At 40.3% G+C, this 17,729-nt stretch overlaps 1 protein-coding gene across 17 annotated transcripts in view; it reads right to left on the bottom strand.

The window, feature by feature from the left end:
- The window catches only part of AOPEP (aminopeptidase O (putative)), a 186,998-nt gene that overhangs the window by 156,407 nt on the left and 12,862 nt on the right, over positions 1–17,729 (bottom strand). For all 17 annotated transcript variants that reach the window (XM_083701994.1, XM_083702007.1, XM_083702003.1 and 14 more), the window contains 3 exons: positions 16,122–16,288; positions 8,786–8,942; positions 5,223–5,471 (listed from right to left, as the gene is read on the bottom strand). In XM_083701994.1, coding sequence (XP_083558120.1) covers positions 5,223–5,471; positions 8,786–8,942; positions 16,122–16,288 — 573 coding nt within the window. The remainder of the gene's footprint in view (positions 1–5,222; positions 5,472–8,785; positions 8,943–16,121; positions 16,289–17,729) is intronic.

Genomic DNA, 17,729 nt, shown 5'->3' with positions numbered 1-17,729 from the left:
TGCTTTCGAACTGCTAGGTTGGCAGGCGCTGGGACCGAGCAGCGGGAGCGCACCCCGCCGCAGGGATTCGAACCGCTGACCTTTCGATCGGCAAGTCCTAGGCGCTGAGGCTTTAACCCACAGCGCCACCTGCGTCCCGATTTAATGCTATACTGGACCTTAAAGCCTGGAAAGAGCACATGGATAAGCCAATGTTGCTCTTTCCAGGAAAACACCAATTTGTGTTAGACAAGAACTGCATACTGTATATCTCTTTTTCGATCTCCTTTTCCCTCCTCGCTTTCAAGGGAGTGGGAGAGTCAAACCATACTGGACTGTTTAGTTTTGCAAATGTGCTAGCAGTTTTATTCCTGCACCACTAGGAGGAGTGCATGAACAGTTGCTACAGGGCTGCACTGCTATTGCCCCATCTAGAGAAAACACTGCAGGTAACCAGAGCATGTAGCAGCAGCTTCAGCATCTTACATAGACAATTGGTTGCAACTCAAATGATCACTGCTCTACAGAAAAAGACATAATGGTCAGAGTGTTGGACTGGGACCTGGGACACCAGGATTCAAATCCCCATTCAGCCATGAAGTTCACTGAGTGACCTTAGACCATCTCTTAGCCTAGCCTAACCTCACAGGGTTGTTGTGAGGATGAAATGGGGTGGAGGAGGACCATGTACACCACCTTGAGATACTTGGAAGATAAAGGTGGTTGGTTAATTAATTAATTAATTAAATGTTGCTGAAACAATCAAAGCTCAAAATTCAATAAATCTCAGGATTCAGAGAAGGAAAATATGTTTACACTATTATTTTTTAACTGTGACACTTTCCTCCAGCTTCATAAAGAGCACATCTAAACATTTGCTTGTGATAGGCACCTGTGGGTATGAGGAGCCTCTGAAAATAGGAAGTGTGATGCAGAGCAAGAGAACAGGGCTAATGCTGGAAACAGCAACTGTGGAATTTCAATTCACTGTTCTGTTGACTTGAAAGGAACCACTGGATGATGGCAATACTAACCTAGGCATTGTCAAACAAACAAAAAACCCCTAAGTTTCTATTTAAGATCTAGAAGCAGGCGGGGCTGCCTCTAATTATTTTTTTTTAAATAAGTAATCAGGTTTCTCTTACCATATAAAAGTCCATAGCAAATTAAAAACATAAGGTGATGATACATGCAAGACATATAAGTAAGATTTCAAAGGAAGATTTTCCTTTAAAAGGCGTCGGCAGGTCTTGAAAGAAAATGCTGCTGAATCTGCTGTGGTGGCCGCTGGAAAATACAACCTCAAGCCTCTAATTAAGCTCTTCTGCGGAAGAAGCACCATCATTTCTTCCTACTCTGAAATGTGAGATAACCATCCCCCTCAAATAAGAGATGGTACTACTTTTGTGCATTAAAAATGAAGTAGCTACAAGACTAATGAGGAACAGACTTGCCGACGTACATGGACACACACATACAATATCCCAAATCTAAAGATAATGACTGAAAATTTATGGCTCTTTCCTTCTCTGGCAGGCTGGAGTACAATTAGAATTCTCAGAACAGCAGATCCTTTGTGCCAGCAGGCTGCGTTATGTTTATACTACTGCAGATAGGCCAGCTAGATGATGAAATAAATACATAGCGCAGCATCCTTTCTGCATCAAAATAATACATAAAGTAGTAAAGGAGCGCTGGAATACAGGAGCATATCTGAACTGATGTCATTGCATTGTTACAGTAAGGACTGACAGGAATTAGATGTACAGTATCTCTTACACACTCTTTTAGGTGTCAAAAAGTAGTCAGATATGTAAGCATCTTACACTTACCGTATTTTTCGCTCTATACGACACACATTTTCCCCTCCAAAAATTAAGGGGAAATGTGTGTGCGTCTTATGGAGCGAATGCAGGCTCCTTGGCTTCAGTGAAAGCAACGCGAAGCCTCCGAAGCACAGTGGGAGCGCTCCCGCCGCGCTCTGGAGGCTTCGCGTTGCTTTCGCTGAAGCCTGGAGAGCGAGAGGGGTCAGTGCGCACCAACCCCTCTCGCTCTCCAGGCTTCAAAGATAGCTGCCTGAAGCCTCCAGATGCTTCTGGTTCCTTTCGCTGAAGGGTAGGTGCCAGTTGAGCTAAGGTGCAGTGCCGCTTCAGCTAAGCGGGAGAAGAAATGGAAGGGGCTCCGTTTCTCCTGCCGCTTCGGTGAAGGGGCACTGCGCAGAGAGGGGGAGAAATTTTTCTTGTTCTCCCCCTCTAAAACAAGGTGCGTCCTATAGAGCGAAAAATACGGTACAGTGGTGCCCCGCAAAACGAACGCCTCGCAAGACGGAAAACCCGCTAGACGAAAGGGTTTTCCGTTTTGGAGGCACTTCGCAAAACGAATTTCCCCATGGGCTTGCTTCGCAAGACAAAAATGTCTTGCGAGTTCCTGCGGTTTTTTCCCCCTTCCCCCCCTTTTTCTAAGCCGCTAAGCCGCTTATCAGCTGATCCGCTAAGCCGCTAAAAGCCGCTAATAGCGCTAATCCGCTAAGCCGTCAATGGGCTTGCTTCGCAAGACGAAAAAACCACTAGACGAAGAGAATCGCGGAACGGATTCTTTTCGTCTTGCGAGGCACCACTGTATGTAACAGCACAAGAAACATGGGAAAGTGCCATTCTTTTCACTTCACTTTAATGTAACTAAGACATTAAAAAATTGGAATTATTAGAATAACCACAAAAATATTTCCTTATGCACAAAGACACATTCACATGTAGCACTTTACTCTAAATTTAATCAGGTTTTACTTCCATCATAATTACTTTGCTTTGGTTTCATTCATGAACTCATTTCTGATGCAATTACTCCCCACGTGCACTATATCCTACCAGCATGCTGGGAATTCACCTGTTATTTTATCTGAACACGCACTGTATTATTTTGAACAAATACTACATACAAAGACCTATGAGCCACAAGTAGTTAAACAGTCTTACTATCCCAAAAGGAAACAAATGCATTAACAACGGTTTGCCTGTTCAGAACATTAACCTTGTTTTCCCAAGTGTGTAATGACATAAGTCAATTTTACCATGGTTCCTATAGTCTGTACTTTAGTCAAACCGATGATCAATGCCAAAATATGAAAAAAACCCAACAATCTGAGTTTATGGTGACCTTCGGGGCCACCTTGAGTGAGAAGCTGATGTTTGTGTCTGCTACCAGCACTGATTATCAGGTGCTGAGGTTGTGCAGTACTGTGCATATTATGATTATATAGTTGGAACCTGGGAGTGGATAGAAGTACTGTAGTTCTATACCAGTGGTAGGCAACCTAAGGCCCGTGGGCCGAATGCGGCCCAATCGCCTTCTCAATCCGGCCCACGGATGGTCCGGGAATCAGCGTGTTTTTACATGAGTAGAATGTGTCCTTTTTATTTAAAATGCATCTCTGGGTTATTTGTGGGGCCTGCCTGGTGTTTTTACATGAGAAGAATGTGTGCTTTTATTTAAAATGCATCTCTGGGTTATTTATGGGGCGTAGGAATTCATTCATTATTTTCCCCCCAAAATATATGTTCCGAGGGACGGTGAGGGACGGTGGACCGGCCCATGGCTGAAAAAGATTGCTGACCCCTGTTCTATACCCACCAGAGCAAGAGCTTGCTCTGGTAGATATGGGCTCCTCACAGGTGAGAGATATGAGAGGAGTATTATTTATTAGCACTCCTAATATTAGGAGCATGAGTTTATAAGTGCTTCAGAGATTAGGCTCAGCAGCGGACCTTTGTATGTGGGTTGTAATATGGCTACATGTCAGTAATTTATGTATGAGTTGTTGATGGAGGTAATGAATGATTGTAGTGGTTGTGTGAAATAGGTGCTGAGTGAGATTAAGTGACCGTATGTATGTTGTGTTGATTGAAATTTTATATTTTATTGCCTTGCAGGTGCTGTAGCTTTATTTATTTTGATATTATGTTTATGTACATGGTATTGTTTCTGTATTTTGTTATGAATCATTTGACATGGTTTTATTGTACTTTCTAGGTACAATATATATGCATGCAGGTTTTGGTGTCCTCGGGTGTCTTCCCGTGTAAAAGTTGGGGTGTCTAGGCGACGTTTCGACGAGGTCTCACTCGTCATCTTCGAAACGTCGCCTAGACACCCCAACTTTTACACGGGAAGACACCCGAGGACACCAAAACCTGCATTCCTGTACCCGTGAAAATCTACGAAAGCAAATATATATGCATTTATCTATTGTAAACCTCTTCGAGATCTTTCAGTGCAGTCTATAAATGAAAATAACATATAAATCATCATCTGAAGGGGAATCTCCTTGTTTACAATACAGTGCTATTAGTAGTTCTGTCAAAATATGGAAAACCCCAAGTGCTTATTAGGACATAACATTTCAAATAACCCAATGCTGCCACCAGCTACCAGTATTAGAATCTCGGAATCTCTTTGGTAAGTATATAAACAATGCTTCCACATATCCTTTCTGTCCTCGTAACAGCTCCAATGGGAAGGTCTATTTTGTGCTCCCTTTTCAGAATTCCCTGAATAGCTCTTTTGTGTCTGCAGAGCCCAAGAAACATAACTGATGGTCTATGTGAATCATTTCTACCATCCATTAACTAGATTCCTTCAGGGTGCTCAAAATCAGAACAGGATCTCTTTCACTTAAGAGGCTCACTACCTCCAGACTACACGCCTATATTTTAAGGGTGTCATTTGTGGCCTTATGTTTTATATTTGTTCCCATAAACCAGCTAGCACAGCACACTGCTAACACCAGTGGAATAATTGGTATCTATCATTGCTCTCCTTCTGATACATATGTTGAAGGAAGATATTTCAAATATAGTAATTTACACTGCAGTTAAACAGTTGATATAGTCATTGTTTATATGCCTATTATTACATTTATATCCCACCTTTTATCTTACCTGGCCATTACTTAGCCTCCAACAGTCAAAAGGTAGTAGACATGGTCCTTGCTATCTCCACCGGTTCTCTTTATCTTAACGCAGTCATAATTTTCAAAAACACATTTTCAATTTCCAAATGGCTACAGCTGAACTATGATTTACTACTACTGGTCTTGCATCTCTTGAAGTACAGCAGGTATGACAAATATAGATAGGATTTTAAACAATGCTCTTCTGCCTGGTAAGGACAACAGAGCAAGGTAGATACCGAGAAGAATTAGCAGATGAGTAAACATGCATGGAAAAATAGAAAAATCTCAATACCTGGCCATTCCAAGACTGGAAAAGTTGGGTGGAGCAATCAAGACATCAAGCCTAGAAAAGGGATGGGTACCCAGGAGATTATAAGCAGCTGAGAGACACCGAGGAATCAGTTGTAGTAGAACCTCTTCGCAGGATTTCTTAAGGCACTGAGGAGCAAAGACACGATGAGGAATGACCACCTGAGAAGTGGCAGCAGGATCTTGGAAGCGGCAAGGATATGGCAGATGACCACAAGTCTGTTCTAACAACCTGAAATTGAAAAATAATATCGTATTTCTAGTAAGTAAAGTTCTGAGCATACTTAGGTAATGCAGCTATGGATAACCAGAAGTGGCCTGCTGCATTAGGAGGACCAATTCTTTTCTCTGGTGGAAAAAAAAATGGGACTGCCACAACTATTGATAGAAAATGGGATGGCATGTGTATGCTACAACAGCAGCAAGAATACTCATCGCGAAGTATTGGAAGACACAAGATCTACCCACCCGGGAAGAATGGCAGATGAAGGTGATGGAGTACATGGAACTGGCGGAAATGACTGGCAGAATCCGAGACCAGGGAGAAGAGTCGGTAGAAGAAGATTGGAAGAAATTTAAAGTCTATTTACAGAAACACTGTAAAATTAAGGAATGTTAGAGGGAGGTTGGAATGAAGTTAAGTGGTTTTAGCAATAATGTTGTTAAGGGGTACGTAAAAATGGATTGTTAACATGTAAAAATGTAAAATTATAATTTATTTTGATAAAATATCAAGATAAATGCAAAAAGGGTAAGAACTTGCTGAAACAACTATAGAACTAGAATACAAAAGAGGGAGGTGCGAGGAGGTCAGGGAAATAAGTAAATAAAAGACAAGATATGGAAAGATTGAAATGTTTTTAATTGTTTTTTTTTACTCTTCTTTGTACTTTGTATTTCTTTTTGTTTTCTTTTTTCTCTTTTTTCATTTTTGTAATCTTTTTGAAACTTTAATAAATATTATTATAAAAAAAAAAAGAAAATGGGATGGCATGGAAATATGATGCTCTTAAGAAGATTCAGTATAAAGATTAACATTTTGCTGATATTCAGGGTTTCTGCTGAAATATTCCCTTCCACATCAAGCTGGTCTAGTGACATGTGGCTTGGCTGACTTGCTTGAGTCTGGAGGTCTGTAGGAATGTCTCTGCTGTACAGCCACTTTCCAACTATTATATATCCCACAACCTTGAGAATATGTTTTAGTAGTGATTAAAAAAATAAAATAATGCTCAGTGTCACTAAAGGGGTTCAAATATTTGAAGACCTGCAAGTAATAATGCCATCCACTGATCCATGTTGGTTCTCACACAGGTATAAAGTAGTTAATAAAGAATAATACAGGAAAAAAAATAGATGAAGCAAATAATAATAATCAGGCATATATCAGAAAAAATAAAGATCCTAAGAAGAAAACTTATGTTTACTTTAATCAGTTGGAATGACATCCTTCACATACTACAAAAATATCTCCCTTCCTACTAATGTACTAATGTAATGTAGGCTTGAATATAAATTGCTTTTGAGTTACGTACTTTTGTAAAAGCTGAGATCCAGCTCTGACGACTTTTCAGCAGTTCCCTCAATGCAAAAAGTGAGGTTTTAGGGAACAAGGCAGAGGACCTTCTTGATAGTGGTGCCCGCCCTGTGAAACTCCCTCCCATCAGATGACAAGGAAATAAGAAACTATCTGACTTTTAGAAGACATCTGAAAGCAGCCCTTTATAGAGAAGTTTTTAATGGCTGATGTTTTAGTGTGATTTTATAATTTGCTGGAAGTCGCCCAGAGTGGCTGGGGCAATCCAGTCAGATGCACGGCATATCTGAGACCGAGGCATCCCATGAGAACCATGTCTAATATTTTAAAGTCCAATGCAAATTGTTGCACAACTGACCATGGTGGTGTTTTCTAGAGCGCAGCTATCGTATACCCTTGACCAAAGAACGGTACACTCCTTCTATCTGGGATGGTCGTCCTCTTCCACCGAGCGCGCAGCTTCGGGAGGGACGCACATGGAGCGGTGAGGGAGGAAGGGGATACCCGCCTAGCCAGCCAGATCAGCCGAATCAACCCTGGCAATCAATGGGGTGACAGATGTCGCAGCCAGATCGCCCTCACATCAACATTTCTAGGTCTTTCATGTTGATTCATTTGCTGCTTATCACAGGCTAATGCCCTGTTTCCATATCCTTCTAAGCAGAAAGCTTCTCCTGAAAGTTAATCCATATGTATCACTGTTGCACTTATTTTCTTAGCCTCTTCCTTCATTTGTATCACAAAAGGGACATTATTGCTCTGAATAACTGACTACATAGATACATATTTCTGTTTCTAGGATTGTTCCTCTTCAATCCAAACACAACTTCTAGTTTTTTAAAAACCTACCCTATAGGTAAAAATTATGATGTACTTCTGTTTCAGGGCTACAGAATTTAAACTACGCATCTTTCCTTTCCATATTTACAACTTTAACAGCACCCAAATTACTCATTTATCAGAAAAGGAGGGTGGTTCTTCTTTATTATTGCCAATACCTCTAAGCTCTGAAGAGAACATGAATATACTAAACGTAAACCATCTTAACTAGGGTTCATAAATCCATTTAAAGCTGTTGTTAAGATGAGAATTCTGGTCAGCATTGATGCAATTAGAACAGTAAGGCATAGCTAAAGCAGACATGAGAAAGGAAAGAGAGTGCAGAGCTCACTCCTGACTCTTAACCTGTTTATCATCTGTAGAATATTGGATAATAAATTCTTATTGCGTGAAGATGGTCTGAATGATGTTTCTAATCTTGAATAGTATACAGTCAGAACATATTAAAAGCAATGTATTTCAAAATCCTTTGAACAAAATCATGCCATGAAATTGATGATCTGTTACAGACTCAAAAACATTAAAAACAAATGTATCACAACTGCAATATGTTTGTCTGTGAGCCTATCGTACTACAAATATGTGAACAAACAGCAACTATTAGAAACAGGATACTTAAGACAAAGCTGAATTGGAAAAAGGATGGAAAACATGGGTAGAAAGACATAGTACTGCTTCTCTATGAATTTTAAAAAATCCAGAGTTAGAGTCTCAGAGAGTAGACTGCTACTGAACTAAAGAATGCCCACTTAAGGAACACCTCCTTAGTATTATGAATGCAAATAGAACATTTGTAACCATACAGATGTTAACTATAGTGTTTTGTTTTGAACAAAAGCAACTTAAGTGATTTAAAAACAAGATTATAATGGATTATAATGAAGACAAAAGAATAGTTCATAGTTTAGGAGTTCACTTTTCACATACTTCAGCGAATCCATGTAGAAACAAATTCTATTACTCAAAGAATGCTCTCTTTTTTTTCAACGTAAGCGACATGCCTTTGCTCATCCTTGCCCATTGGAGTAATTTCTCTTATATGGTTTCCCTTTGCTTTGATTAAACATGTTCTGCTATTGTTCCTTGACTATGATGACTCATTTTCTTGTATAACAGGGAAAAAATGGAACGCTCTCTAAAGTACATATTTTTCAACTGTAATCACCGACCTGACATCCGCCTTTGACAACAGTGGAAAGAGCCCATCATTCCTCTGAACATCAGTTGCGCACGTTTTTCTTTTAACTTCTGCCCAGCATCCTGCAGCAATAGTGAATGTAGATGCTGGCATTGGCATGGTCACATAATAAAACCAATTTAATACTCCTATGAAAAAAAGAGCACAAGTTACGCTCTGCATTGGCACTTGAGCTGCTAAATCCAACACATTGTTCTCTGATTCGACTTCCCACCAAGCCTGAAGGTTAGATTTCTTGTTGTTATTTTATTATTCAACCATACTGTTTTTAAAAGATCTTACTTTATGACTATATAGAAGTTATTTTTTCTACTATCTAGTACAACTGTGAAATAGTAAGCCTTTCACTTCATGAAAATATTAGGCAAAAGTGTCACGGTAGCGTTCACATCTCCACAATCAGACCTGTTTCCATTTTAATAGCTTTGGTTCTATAAAAATAATCCAATACACTCAATTTGATACTAAGGGTTGAATCAAGAAGGACCCTCTAATAGCTTCCTTTCTATAGTACGGTTGAATTTTAAACATCAGATGTAACTATCTCTCAAGAATCATTTACAGTGGTGCCCCGCAAGACGAACGCCTCGCAAGACGAAAAACCCGCTTCGCAAGACGAAAAAAATCTTGCATCCCCCCGCGGGTTTTTTTCTCTTTTTTCGCCCTTTTCTTAAGCCGCTAAGCCGCTTATCAGCTGTTCCGCTGATAAGCCGCTTAACAGCTGATCGCTGGAAGCCGCTTGACAGCTGTAGCGCTAATCCGCTAAGCTGTCAATGGGCTTGCTTCGCAAGACGAAAAAACTGCTAGACGAAGAGAATCGCGGAACGAATTCTTTTCGTCTAGCGAGGCACCACTGTATCTCAGGTATGGGGAACTGGATCTGGCCAGCTAACCAATTGCTCTTTTAAAGTTGTCTTTGTACATAACAGATGAAAGGGAGCATGGATTTTTCCTTAATCTTGAGATCCAGTAAACTGGGAGGAACCAAAGTAGTTCTCAGTCTCTGAATGCTGACAGGTCAGCTCTGTTGTCCTTGAAGCCTGATGTCCTAGTTCACAAATGCATGACCATGATGACTGAAATACCAAATGAAGACTTGCACATCTGAAGCAGCTATCACAGATCCAACCAACACTACAGACAGGGGTTTCAAATCACACAGTGATTTTCAAACACAATCAGTATATTGTGCAAGCAACTTATACGTGCACATGTGAATTGGTTTCAACTGAACTTCAACAGCTTCAACACACAGGTCCCAAGACTAAAAGCATTTTGCTTTACCATATCTTCCCTCATTCATACTTCCCCCAAATTCTACAAAATAAACACTGGGTGCTTCCAGACTGTCAATATTTTGGGGCAGGATTCAAGCACTTACTGGCAATTGTAATTGATTAAGAGGTCTAGCAAAACAAAATCATTTCTCAAAAAGATTTGACTTCTTGAGATAAGGAATGTGATGAGAAAATGTCCTAGAAATTGGAATAAAACAATGTCATCTAACGTCTCCACAAACAAATAAGAATAAACCCTCATTAAATAGCCAATGTAATCTAATCTCCATACAAACAAATCATGATGAATGCTCAGTGGGTTGCCTGGAAATGGCCACAGTGGCAATTTTCAAGTCAAACAGTAAACTGAAATTATATGAGAGATAATAATTGAAGAAAAATCATCCAGAGAGTCAATGATCCCAAACAAAAAAGATGATAAGGGAGAAAACAGTGTAAAGAAAACAAAAAATAGGGATACACAAACAGGGGGTTTAGTACTTAAACAGTGGTTTAAGTACACAGCTTTGCAAACAGTTTTAAAAGAACAGGATATATTTACCAATCCTGCATTACAGTGTAATGAAAACAGTAAAATAGAATGCAACACCTAGGTTGCAGGCAGCACCAGCAACATTAATCAGGAGTGAAATTGCAACATGTGAAGTTTCATAAAACAGCTGTTTCTCTTTTTATCTTTTTCTCTCTCCTCACGAAGAGATTCCAGAGAAAAGCTGCTTACATACTGCATACCATCACCACATCTGCTATGCACTACTCTATCATTGTGGCTTAGAGACAGAGCTGTGAACCAGGAAGTCCCTGGTTCAAATTGTTCATCTATTATAAATTACTAGGTTGCCTTAGGGCCAAAGTAGACAGAGACGTAAAATGGAGAAATGTCCCTATATTCACATGTGTGCACAACATTTGCTGCATATAAGAGACAGCTTCCCCTAATTCTAGATATAAATTGATAAATAAATGTGGATTCTCCCATCATGCCGAGTTTGACTCTTGGGTAAGTCACTATTTCTCACCGTCAATTTTTCTTCTGAAATACAGTGGTACCTCAGGTTACAGACGCTTCAGGTTACAGACGCTTCGGGTTACAGAAGAACCCAGAAACAGTATCTTGGGTTAAGAACTTTGCTTCAGGATGAGAACAGAAATCGCACAGCAGCAGTGCGGCAGCCCCCATTAGCTAAAGTGGTACCTCAGGTTAAGAACAGTTTCAGGTTAAGAACGGACCTCCAGAACGAATGAAGTTCTTAACCCGAGGTACTACTGTATGGGGATAATTGTTGCTTAATTATGTTAATGTTCATCTCAGTAAGGATTACTAAGAAAATGCATATGAACTGTTGTGAACACTTTAAAGTTATGAAATGATAACTACGATTTAGGACCATTCCTATTGACACATAGACTGGGATCTTGAGTTTGTTCATCCTAGCAGGAGTGCCCTGAGCAAACCTTGATTCATGTGATTCTCCCCTCAATGAAAGGGTGGGTGTAACCCTTCCTAATTCCCTCTCTCCCTCCAGCCCCCTGTGCCACTGGAAAATTTGCTCTGCAGGATTGGGGGAGTCTGAAGGACAGCATGAGAAGAGGCACAAGGGGAAGTCAGTAAAAACTGACACTCTCCCTACCCTTCAAGCAGTGTGATCCTTCACTGGATCTCGATCCCTTCATGAACGAAGTCCTCTTGTGAACCCAGCCCTTCCATTTACAGAAGCCTTGCTATGATCCAAGCTATAGTTTATTATTATCAAGGTTCTACAGGATTCGTGGATTGTAGCAGCTGTAGTCCTCACCATAGCTAGAAATTCTGAAACTATGTTCACATACCTATGTTGTATTCCTATTGTGCATGATATTTCCTGAAACTACAAAGGATTCAGTCATTTGTCTATTTTCTTTTGCAGTCTCATTAATCTCTCATTTTAATTCTTATTATTCCTCCTTTATTGTTTCAAAGAACTCACTGAACTTTAAAAAAATTAACTAAACTTGATTGTCTTCTTCTCTGTTCCTGATGCAGCTTTTTTCTTTTTTCTTTGCCTTTCTGCCCTTAATGTTAAATTCTCATCTTCCTCTAGTATTTTTGGTGCTATTGTCTCAATAGTATGCCCTTGTGTGGCTCCCTTGGACACAGCACCACCTAGGGTGGAAATGAAAGAAATATCCATGGAAGCAATGCAAATTTCCACGTGGCTCTGAAATGGTCCAACTGGTATGCAGAACCACTGGCAAGACTTTGAACTGTGACTCAAGTTTCCTGCAGTTCCTACAGCACGTTTTAAACAAAACTTTGCATGTAAATAACTGGTGGAAGATTCCAATCTGTTCACAAGCTATGCAGAAATATATTATTTGAAGCAACATTATTTCTACATTTAGAACAAGCTATATGTGCACTAGCTATATGTGAAAATAGCATTCTAAGTATATCATTGCAATTTAAATTGTTTTAGGATTGATAGTCATATATTTTACATCACTTATTCTCATCAAAAACATATTGAAATAGATTTGATTTAATTTAACGGTTCTTGTATATGTTTCCCCGCCATGTATCATCCCCTTCAATTAATGATATTGCTAACTTTGGTTTAAGTTTGGATTGTTGCTCCCTGCCTTCAGAATAATATTTAAAAAGATTTTACATTTTCTTTTTTTTAAAAAAAACACTAAAATATTATATTAATCTGACACTGAAATTAGCACTGATTTGCACAGAACATTTTTAAACCAAATTATTAGCAACATAATGTCAGAATTGGTTAAACTGCTAAAATATGTAGCATTTCATAAACATGATTTCAGTTACAGAAATCATTCACATACATTGTCACCATAGATCTTAAAGAGTTTGAGGAAGGTTCTAAGATTCCAGTTATAAACACCTATATGTGGAAAATGTCCAAAATGAACTTAGTGGGATTTACTTCTGAGTAAGGTAAAGGTAAAGGTACCCCTGCCCGTACGGGCCAGTCTTGACAGACTCTGGGGTGGTGCGCCCATCTCACTCAAGAGGCCAGGGGCCAGCGCTGTCCGGAGACACTTCCGGGTCACGTGGCCAGCGTGACATCGCTGCTCTGGCCAGAGCCAGAGCCAGAGCCAGAGCCGCACACGGAAACGCCGTTTACCTTCCCGCTGGTAAGCAGTCCCTATTTATCTACTTGCACCCGGAGGTGCTTTCGAACTGCTAGGTTGGCAGGCGCTGGGACCGAGCAGCGGGAGCGCACCCCGCCGCAGGGATTCGAACCGCCGACCTTTCGATCGGCAAGTCCTAGGTGCTGAGGCTTTAACCCACAGCGCCACCTGCGTCCCTTCTGAGTAGCATGCGTATAATCAGGATAAGAACAGTTAAGCACATAGGCTAGATCTAGACATGCCAGAGAAGTGATTCAGTTAAATGTGTTGTAAACTCATACAGAGAAATCCACTAGGGAAAGATGGCACTCCACATTGCCATCTTAGTGTCACAGTGTTATATCACATATAAAACGCATATAAAACGCTTTTTATTTACCAATCTAGCTGAGTCCTTTGTATATTGAAAAGCCTTCTAGAAATTATTGCAAATAAGCCGCTTTGAGCATGGTTTTTGTGTGGGAAAGTAGCATACAAATAAAATGAATGAATGAATGAAATCCACACATATGTAGCCTTATTGGAGTTCACCGATTGGGTCTTTATCCTCCAGCTGCTGCTCCACTGTCCCTTACTTGCCAGTCGGATCTTGGATGATTACCTCAATTTCCCCAACACCAGCACCAGCAGTGAAGATCTCAAAGTAGGTGGTCTTGTTGGCAATGTTGCCCACAGGCTCCAGGCCAGGACCCTGGGCAGTGACCTTGCTGACATCCCCATGCGATTTGTCCACATTCACCTCAAAGAGCTCCATGACCATGCACTAAGATTTTTCTTTTTAAAATGTTCCCAGGAAGTGAATGTACAACATAATCTACAGTCCCTTCCTGGCAAATTGCTTCTCCCCTCACTACCCAAGCACAGTTCCACAGAAAGGGGCTGTACATTATGATACACAGTCACTTCCTGGGAAAATATCATATGAGACTTTTAACCATGCAGCCCCGGAGTTGTTCTAAGCAGTTTAAAATTTTAAAAAACATTAAAAGGAAGGGGCAGCCCTTGGACTACCTCATAAGTATGGCACCTTTGCATGGTTCATTTTGTTGATTATGCAACTTAATCCACAGATCTATGTTTTGATCCAGACACGAATTTGAGGAGGGCAAAACAGGAAGCTTCATTCAAAAATGCAGAGCAAACTAGAATCCTCTGCAACTCTAGTTTTGCTTTTCTAAAGAATATTATTGCCATCTATTTTTTTTTGAAAGTTGCATTTAATTGTTTGAAATTTGCATTTGTATTAACTTTTCGGAGCCATATTTGGAGAATTTTCAGTCAAAAATCAGCACAGAAATAAACTATAGCTAATAGGAAATTGCACTCTAAGACTTCTAGGTAGCTTCCGAGCAACATACAGAAGATTGCATCTCCCTACTTCTGTTTGTAACATGCATCTGGGTTTCAGTTGGTTAAAACTAATAAAGCAATAAATCTGGCCTGGGAGCAGTGAGAAAGAGTAGAGTGGTTGAAAACCAGGACAGAAGGTGCAGGTGATGATTTTTTTTTATGCCAGATCCAGGCTATTCCATCTCTGGGAGAAAGAGCAGATTAGGATCTGGACCCATGGTTGGCTTTACCCATAACTTTTGTTTTAATGCCCTATGGTGGCTACCACTGGCAATATTGTCAGCAGTAATGTTCCATACATTGAGCTTTCCACAGCTGTATTGGGTGCCTGCACAGCTGCTGGAGCCCCTACCCCACTCCAGTGGAAGCCTAAAGATGCCAGCAGATAGCTGGTCCACTATAGCCTAACCATCACCCCTCTCCGCAGCAATGATCAAGGCATTTGGATTGCATTTTAAAGTCAAGCAAACTGGTTCAATGCCTACACCAAAATGGAAAAGCAGAAATGAGCCTTGCACATTTCTAAAAGATTTGCTAAAACAAAATATATTTCAAACCAAAGATCTGCCAAGCCAACAAATACCAAAAAATTCCTTTAGGCAGGCCCAGTGCAGTATCCACTACAGTGGCGTAACGTGGGTTGTCAGCACCCGGGGCAAGGCAAGTAACTTGCGCCCCCCAACACATGGATTTGCGCCCCCTAACCCTAACCCCCAGATGTTGCACCCGGTGCGTCCGGCCCCCCCTGCACCCCCCACGCTACGCCACTGATCCACTATAAGAATATTTTGCACATTTACTTATTTTGCACATTTATTTCATGGTTCCTTCCCCAGTTTATCCTTGCAGTAACCCTTTTAGGTAGGTTAGGCTGAAAGACCGTGAGTGTCCCAAGTTACCCAGGGAGCTTTAGTGGTGAGGATTCAAACCTACATCTCCCCAGTTCTACACCAATACTTTCTGTAAACCACTTTGAGGCTTATTCTTACAATCAAGCAGTACAGAAAAATTATGAAATGAAATAAAATAGTCTGATCACTATATTATTAATTAATATATCACTCTGGTTTCATCCACGACGTAAGAACATCATTCCAATATCACAAGTAAACACAGTTTCACAAATGTTTTAGATCAGGATTTCAATATCTTATGAGTTGTTATGATACATGAAAATCTTATTGTTATTAGTCTCTTCAGCTAAGTAAAAGGATAGTAATGTTTGTGACATCTACAAAATTACTAACTCCTGAAAGTCCAAGACTTTGCAAAGAGAGAAAGGGATTAACCAGGAATGAAGGCATAACCAGAAGAAACAGACTAATAAAGGAATGAGACATGTAAAAGAAAGTAGAATGCAATGGGCACCAGAAAGAGGCGGAGTCAAAGCAAGGTTAGTTAAAAAGGAGAGCCTGGGAATTTTCAAGGACTACTTTATGTGGCAGAAGCTCTGTTCTGATATAAAACACTTATTAAATGTCATTTTGTAGCATACATTCAGATGGCAAATACATGCTGTACCTTCTTCAGATTCTGTTGGTTCCGCTACATTTTCACCACTCATTAAAACAACAAAGCATGCATCTGCTCGGACTGTAGCTTGCCATGTTGACATGGCAACAGGCGGTTCTTGGCACGGAAAAAGGGCTCTGTTGTTTATTGGAGACCCCGCTGTATAAACACATGGCCTATAGGGAAGAAAAAAAGATAAGAGTGAAGTAATGTACACCATAACTGCAGAAAACCAAGTTCCCAGTAGGAATGGAAATTAAAAGTATGAATACCCACAGTGCATCTCGTCTCCTTCTGTCCTCAGAAGAAAGAATAAAAACACTGGATATTTTTTTAATGCATCTTTAAATGCAATTTAAATAACGTCTGGGTTGCCCTTTCATTTCTTGGCAACCATAAGCCAGGACAGAAACACAAGACATATTTGCTACAAAAGAAGAACACTTTTTCACAACTTAGAATCATGTCATAGTATGGAAATATCCATGAACATCAAATATCAGATATATATAATCAAATGTCACAGATATTATGGAAATATCCACAAATTGATCAAATATTTTATAACAAGAAAATGCCTGCCATTAAGGCAGGTTTGACTGGCTGTGTGAAAGGATGGTCGGGCTGCTGTAGTGCACTTCTCCAGCGTGGGAGCACAGTGACTATCAGGGCAGTCCACACACAGTGACACGGCAGCTTCCTGCAGAATCCCTGTCACTGAGGGTCAGGTCACCCAGTATTAGTGAGGGAAGGCAGGCTGGGTCCACAATGGTTTCCCAAGTCCAGCGCTTTGCTTTCCCCACACTAGTGAATGGCAGCCACTAACATATGTAGAAAATAGACAAAGGTTGTATTCAAGGAGTTGTTTGGAATGGGGGCTAACCCTATCCTAGCCCCTGGCCTGAATGGTCTGAACTGGGGCAGGTTTTGCCACCTTTCTATCAGCATAGGTCCACCTGTATGGCACTAGTCTGGATTCAGATTTTTCATCAGCATGCCAGCCTGGATTAAACAAAACGTGGTTGACTTAAGAGAAGAGTGGCAGTCAGTTCCATAAAGGCACAGGATTCGGTTTTTGTACATATGACAGCTAGAATGTTGTTAATTCTCTGAAATGAGTAGTTTACAATCTAATTAATTTATTCTGGTCACACTTCTTTCCAGAGATACAGAAAGTCTATTCAAATTTTCAAACTTTTGCATATTAAGTACAAAATTTTAAATGAAATAGTTAGAAGCTGCACGGCCCAGTGACCTTTTATTTCTGTCTTCTCAAGACTTTTACTGCAGTAGCCCAGCAGGGCCCACTCTTTTATCATGGTATTCACTGAAGGGAGAGGAAGCACAGCCAGGCCACCTGTTACCTGGCACATGCTGTTATCCTTCCACACAGAGAGACTTTAACACTAGAGCTAAAAATATTCATAAGAATGCCTTTATGGAACTGACTGCCACTCTTCTCTTTTTTAAATCCTCACAAACTCTAGTGGGAAACGTCCACCTATTCACCAGACTACACTACATTAGGCAGTGATTTAATTAACTGTTAATTCATGGAACAGAAATATTAGACTTGTTAAGTCACTTGTTAACTAAAAGGTCTCCAAGCAACCTACC

The sequence above is a fragment of the Podarcis gaigeae genome (assembly GCF_964106915.1).
Source record: "Podarcis gaigeae genome assembly, chromosome: 11".
NCBI lineage: Eukaryota > Metazoa > Chordata > Lepidosauria > Squamata > Lacertidae > Podarcis > Podarcis gaigeae.
The sequence above is the reverse complement of the archived record's forward strand: the minus strand, read 5'-3'. Positions and strand labels throughout refer to the sequence as shown.